Source organism: Acanthisitta chloris, unplaced genomic scaffold (assembly GCF_000695815.1).
Source record: "Acanthisitta chloris isolate BGI_N310 unplaced genomic scaffold, ASM69581v1 scaffold42847, whole genome shotgun sequence".
Classification (NCBI taxonomy): domain Eukaryota; kingdom Metazoa; phylum Chordata; class Aves; order Passeriformes; family Acanthisittidae; genus Acanthisitta; species Acanthisitta chloris.
The window spans coordinates 17328-24319 of NW_008681819.1; the positions used below are offsets into that span (position 1 = coordinate 17328).

Here is a 6992-nt window from a genome sequence, read left to right on the forward strand (position 1 = left end):
ATTTTTGAGATGTTTTCCCCCCTCTTTCTTTGCTCCATCTTCTGGTTTTGTTGTGCGTTCTTCCACGTTTTATCATTTTCCTGACCACCCTGTGTTGCCATCTCTTTTTCCACGTTCATTTGCATGTCCATCTTCCTTTCTGTTTTATTTTCCCTCTTCCCAACCTTCTTCCTTTTCACAGCATTGGAACACGGGAGATAGTCACCCAGAAGAACTTGAGTGGCTTGGTGCCCATCCGAGATTTCAGACTAGATCCCAGCCTCCTCTACTCTATTCCTTTACTAGCTCTCAGCCCCAATTTACTGATTGTGTGGCTGTTTCTGAGCATAGCATACCTGGTGGCCAGATTACGTTGCAAGTGAAGATAAACTTTTAACAAAACAAACAAACAAACAAAAAAAAAAAGTGCTTGAATGTGTATTGCCACTTGGTACCTGCTGGACAAAGGAATGTGTCATAGCATTGTCTGCCAAGAATTATTATTATTATGCCTTACAATTTTACGTTTCTATTGTACTAAACTGTAAATATACATCAAATTATTTTATCAAAAGGAAAAAAAAAAGAATTGTATTGAAACTTTCAATTATTGTTCTGCTTTCAGTGCTTGTAACATAGTCTGACATTGGCCTGTTACCTCGTTACTTTAGCCGGCCTGAAGATCTCTTACCAAATACAGTTTTGTGTTACTTGTTTCATGTATTCCAGAGAAAGGAACTCTGTCCAAAAAAAGAATTTGTATCTTTTTCTATATTTAAGGTGTATGCTAATCTTGCCTTTCATTTTTACGAGGTATGAAGAGCCAAACAAAAAACACGGGTGGGGTTTATAAGAAATTTATTTAAAGAGATAACAAATTTCTACCTTCATTTCAAAGCATAATATCCAAATTACCTTACTGAACACTTTGTAGAACCATAGCCTTGTTCCTTTCTCATGGTGAAGTATGTTCTAATAGACTAGTGTACCCACTCAGAACCTGCAGTGTGCTGCATGCAGAGTTATCTCACTCTCTTTGTAGATCTGCATTTTGCAATGTATTAAAGACATGAAGAGAATGACTTGTGGCTAGGAAGGGGATGTAGTTGGCATGAGCTAATGATCCATTATCTGTTTCAGGTGCTCTGTTACAGAACTTGCTCTGAAACAGGGTCATTATCACCCCAGCAGTTAAAGATACTGGTCTGTAATATTTCAGGCTAGGAGATGGAGGTATCAGTTGGCTCCTTTAGTGGGTGGGCTTGAGATTTTTTCCATTGGGCTTTAATTACACTAGGCTAAATATTACTGTTACTTCCATTTTTAAGTGTTGCACAGCTTTAATAAATTCTGATGCTGATAGTGACTTAGTGGCACACGAGCCATGGTAAGTTGGCATTTATTCAAGTGATGGGACACAAGTGGCTCACCTGGTTTAGTGATGCAGAGGAACTGCAGGTGAAGTTTCATCACCATTTATCAATCACATCAAACTGGGGGAGGCCTCTTGAAACTGAGAGGTTTTGTGGGTGCAGTGGTCTGGCAGAGCTTGTCAATAGCAATAGCTGATAAAAAAAATAAAATAACCTCATTTAATGTAGTTTGGTAAATTCATAAAGGGATTTACTTCGCTTGGTGCCTGAGATGACATTGGGCTTCTGAGGAGAACTAGTACTGTGATTTGTATTTTCTACTATTATTAACTTGCTCAAAAATTATAGGTAGCTGTAGCTTTTATTATCGATTTTCATGGAATCTGAAAGCTGCTGAGAGAAGTATGCTTAAAAAAAAAAACCAAAAAAAGAACAGTTAGAATAAAAATTAAAATCAAATCCTAAATTTGGATTTCATTATTCTAACTAAAAAAAAAAAAAAAAGTGTGGTTATATTTGTGTCTTCATGAAATCAGACTGTACAGTACACTATCTCCTGATATTTTTTCCTCACTGTTCTTCCAATTTTGTTTGTAAAAGAGAAAAAAACCAAAACACCAGAAAAACAGGTATATTTTAAATGTGTGTATATATATATTTAAGCATGTATCCTATTTATTTTTAGTTGCAGTGACTTTGGTACTTGCTTAGTGCTGGTGAGATTTAGAGTTGTGGTATGAGGATATTGATGTTGGAGGGTCCTGTGCTGGTGCCTAGAACTGCTGTGTCCCCTACAACTTTGTCCCCATCTCTGTGCCAGAGAGGGACAAAGGAATGCCCAGGACAATTCCCTCTGGAGTTAAAATGCTCATCCAGCAGCATTTGATTTGCAGGTTAAACCAGTTGGTTTCACTGGTGCTCTGAAGGATACTGTGTGCACATTTTTGGTGAATCTATTTGGCTGCAACAGCCTTGAGGGTTCTGTAAACCACAAACCATGTTCTCACAGAGGATCCATTCTGGAAAAGGCACAGAATGTGCTCCAGAGAAATGCCAGAGAAATCGTGTTCACACAGAGGATCCATTCTAGAAAAGGCACAGAATGTGCTCCAGAGAAACGTTTCAAACTTTGCTTCTTAAAGCAAAACAAAGACAGGATTTTGTGCAGTTGAACTGGCTGCTGTGTACAGAGCACAGTCGCAAACAGTTTGACGAAGCAAAATTAGAAGAACGGTGAGGTCAGTAAGAGCAGAGGAACTTTCAAACTGAACCAGAATCCAAACCCTCCCTTTGAATCAGCTGACCACAGCTTACCTGGAAGGTGCTGCAGCCATCTCCAGGGCAGGAAAAACATGACCCTTCCACCACCAGATGCTGTACTGTACACTTTGCCATGAAGGTCTAGTGTTCCTTGTCTAGGTTTCCGTTCTCTATCAGGGAAGGACATTCTCCTGCAAGCCTAAATTGATTTCTAATCTATATTTAAGAGATAGTGCTTCCTCTTTGTATGTCTGTTTTTTGGATATAATCAAAGGAACTCTGAGTTAGATTTCCAAGTGTCAAGAAGCCTTATAACTGGAGTAGTTTTTTATTGTAGCAAAGAACCTCTTTGTATCGTGGGGCAGTCGCACCGAAACGCTGGGGGAAAGCTAAACTCTGCTCAGCTTTGTTTCCTTGGGGTGCTGCCTGCCAGCACAGCCAGGCTTTTCTGGCACCCATGCAAAGCTGCTAGCTCATGATTAAGATATTTTTTTTAGACTCTGTTGGTTTTCAAGTCAATTTATGCATGCAGAGATAACTGGAAAGTCATTATTTTTGTATCAGCTCTAATCTGTAAGTAAGTACTGATAATACTGACCTACAGGCAACAGTAACTTCTAAGCTCTTCTAGAGAGCTCAGCAGGTTTTCTTTTTCAGCTTAATGTATTAATCAATTAGCAGAGCTGCCTTTGAGCAGTGCCTGGGGATCCCTGGTGAGATGGAGCACAGTGGAGTGCCCTGAGATACCTGAACCGTCGCCAAGGACCTTTCTCACTAGATGTGCTGCTGCTTTCTAGAAATGCAAAACTAGCAACCAGACATAGCATGTGTCCATTCTGTGTGCTTCTTGCCAGCATTGTACGACGAGTCATCCTCTTTGAGATTTGCGGTGGCAAACGAATTAAACGCTCATTAAATATAACCAACTTTTTTTTAATGCTATGAAATAACCAGTTCATTTCATCTTAGTTTAAGTCTTTTGCTTTTTCTTCTTCTTCTTCTTCTTCTTTTTTTTTTTTTTTCCCCTTTTTACTGCTGTCATTTTTTGTGCTTGTTTTTTTTCCCCAGTGAGGGTTGTCGCCGGGAAAATACAATGAAGAATGTTGGATGTCGCAAGTATGCGTTTAATTCCCTGCAACTGAAGGCTTTCCCAAAGTATTACAGGCCTCCAGAAGGAACTTATGGAAAAGTTGAAACATGAGCATACCATGTCCTTTAATTGCTGTTCCATTCAGACATGTGGATACACTCTAGATTAAACCATGATTTTGTCATCCAGAAGAGATAAATAACCTCTTTTTTTTTTTTTTTTTTTTTTTGTACGTTTCGCTAGACTATACGGAGCATGTTACTTACTGAATTGGAATCTCTAGTAACAATTATTCTGACACCTTAGCTTGAGAATAGTGTGATGACTCTCTGCCCGTTTAAATAGCCTTCAGTGTATGTAAGATGAACAGATATTGTGCTACTTAATAATTACCTATATGCAAATTAGCTAGGTACCTCCTGGATGGGCAAGGACTCTAGGGATGGAATTTAGGCAGCTGTTTCACACCACATCTTTTTATACTGAGTTGACTTGAGGAGATTGAGCTTTTCATAGACTTTTTAAAACTGAGAGTAAACCTCACAAGTTGTAAATAAAAAGGGATACTAGACTAGGCAGTCTAGGAACTGTAGAATGCATTGTTACAATCAGAAAAAAACAGGGGTTTAACTTACATTAAAAAAAAAAAATCAGCACAATAAAAGCCAGGAGAAGGACTTGTTTTCCTGTATATAGGGTGCCATCTTCATCCATGAGATTAACTATCTGTAACAGGCCAGATATGTGAGGTCTGGCTCCTAGTTCTGTTCAGATGAAGCAAACTCCTGTCACCTTGGACAGACTGGGCACACAAATGATTTCCAAAACTGTTTCAGGAACATGATGATGCAGCAGCAGCTCCCCCTGCCCTTCCTCACCCCAAGGCAAGTGCTGATGTTGCACAAGACACATCCATGGTGTTGTACATTAATTAACACATTTTGACCCATGGTTTCTATAGCACCTCTGGGTTGTGAGCATTAGCCTCTCGGGGCATCACGTTACTTTGATCACTGTTTGATTTGCTTTTTCTAGATCAATTTTGTATGTCGATGCAAAAATGCCCCAAGTGCCCAAAGCCTCCCTGTTACCCCCTAAACCAAAACTGGTTTGTGTTTACCTTTCCATTTCAGCTGTTCAGAATCCTGGCAGGGGGAGTGAGGCTGGTGTTAGGGCATTGCTGAGGAAGGTGGAGATGCTCCTGTTGCTAGAAAGGAACTGCTCCTTGTGCTGCTGCTGCTGCCTGAGAACCACAGGTGGGTTCTAGCTAGACATAGGTGAGCAGTCTGATAGCATTTCATGAAAGATGTTCAACAGATCTCCTCAGAAATAACATCCCTGAGAATGCCTTTGGAGCTAAGATATCTTCACAAAGCAGCTGAACATCATTTCCAACCTTTAACAGGAGTGAGGAATCTCTAGCTAGTTCAGCACAGTGTCCTCTCCTTCTTGGCTTCCAAGGATGTAAGTTTTAGCCTAGAAAAACCTGCCCATTTATTCTTGTGAGAGTAGCAACAGCCAGGTAAGTATTTGGCTGTTTTCTGATTGCTTTCTCCCTCTCACTGATGTTTGTCTGTGCTGTCACTGCTCTATCAATCAGCCATGTCCATCCTGCTCCCATGTAGCTTTGGGGGTTACAGGTCTAGCAGTTTTTGCATTTTGCTTTCTGCAGTTTGACACTGAGCAGCATGTCACAAAGGCAGGTCAGAGAGTTCTGCTGAGCTAGGGCTGTTATCATTATTTCAGTCTCTCTAGGATAACAAAATATGGAATTCTGTGCAAAAGCAATGTATTGTAGTACCTACCCCAGGCCTGAACAGATCATCTGCAGTGGAACAGTCCCTTGGAAATGTTACAAACTTTGTTTGCCAATTCATACATGTTGATTTTGTTGGGGGTTTATTTGCTAATATGTAAACAAATCCATGGTGAAAATCTTTTCAATGGGATCTCATTGGACATGTTTCTCCATGTTCTGCTCAAACTTCAGTTCCTGGCCCGTTATTAAATGCTACATTTATTTTTGTATAAACTCTGCTATTTGTATCCCTTTGTTTTTATGAGTTGATAATATTATTTTGTACATTTCAAACATAGCGAAATATATTTGAAGTCCTGTATTATCACACTAAGAATCTTCCAATGTTCATCTTCAAGAGAAAATAACAAGAGGTCTCTTGTAACAATTAGGAGCATCACTCTCTTAGACTGTGACCAACAATCATTAGACCTACTCTAGACCTTAGCCATCCTTTATTTATTTTGTATACCAATGTAATCACAAGGAGTTGCTGAGTTTTGTATGTGCATGGGGTTTTGCTCACCTTTTCAAAGTGGTGGAAGTGATTCCACTCCCAAGTACTGCAGTATTTTGTTGAAAATACTCTGGTTTGAGTACTCCTCCACGTCACACGTCCAGCGAGCGCGTCCTGCACACGCCGTGGGCAGCACTGCACCTCCGTGGGCTGGTCCAAAGGGTGTCACCAACAGCAAGATCTCGAGCAGTTCACCATAAAAGACAAACTGTGAAACTTGAAATCCACATGGGAAGCTTCACCAAGGTGAAGTAAAGCTTTTCTGTTGCACAGGAGAGGCAAATTTAAGGATTACTGTAAAATGAAGTTCTGTCTAATCTTCTTTTTTTGAGTACATTTTTTTAAATTATAAAACATACAAAGGTGAAAAAAGAGAAAACTGTTGCCAAGTATGTTCTGTGTATGTTCTGTGAAAGTACCTACAGCACAGTTGCCTTTTGTTTCATTTCTACGTGTAAAATTACTGTATAATACGACACAGTTTTGTCCCAACACGACTGTATTTGCCAAGCTTTGTGCATTGAAATATTTTTATTTATTTGTTTTTTGGGCAGTATTAATATATCATAAACATATGGCTACTGTTTTATATATTCTAGTTCATCCAATCCATGTATGCTGTAAATGTGCTAGTCCTTAGGATGAAAACCAATAAAGAACTGACAAGAATAACTAAGGGTGGTTTACTTTGAAGGTGTTTGTGGTGATGAAAATAAACACTTGCATGTTCCTCGACTGGATATGCTTTATCTGTTGGAGAATATATGAAGCCAAGTTGTGTGGGGAGACATTTTACACAGATGTGCAAGTCACAAGTAGTTCCTTCAGAGCAAGTAGTTCCCTGCAGAAGTAAAGCTTCAGTTTCCTGCAGTTAAGACAGGCACCAGTTTGTCCCACGTGCTACACATTCAGCAGCAGCAGCGAAGAAGCAATATGAGATACTTTTCTTCCTTTAGGACAAGAGGGCACAGACTC

The 6992-nt window shown here is 39.7% G+C and overlaps 1 protein-coding gene across 1 annotated transcript in view; it reads left to right on the forward strand.

The window, feature by feature from the left end:
- LOC103805568 (type I inositol 3,4-bisphosphate 4-phosphatase-like) overlaps positions 1–4333 on the forward strand; it is a gene marked incomplete at its 5' end in the record, with an annotated part of 20416 nt that extends 16083 nt beyond the window's left edge. Inside the window, one exon of the mRNA XM_009078223.1 lies at positions 3681–4333. Coding sequence (XP_009076471.1) covers positions 3681–3813 — 133 coding nt within the window. The remainder of the gene's footprint in view (positions 1–3680) is intronic.
- Between the last annotated feature and the right edge of the window lie 2659 nt (positions 4334–6992).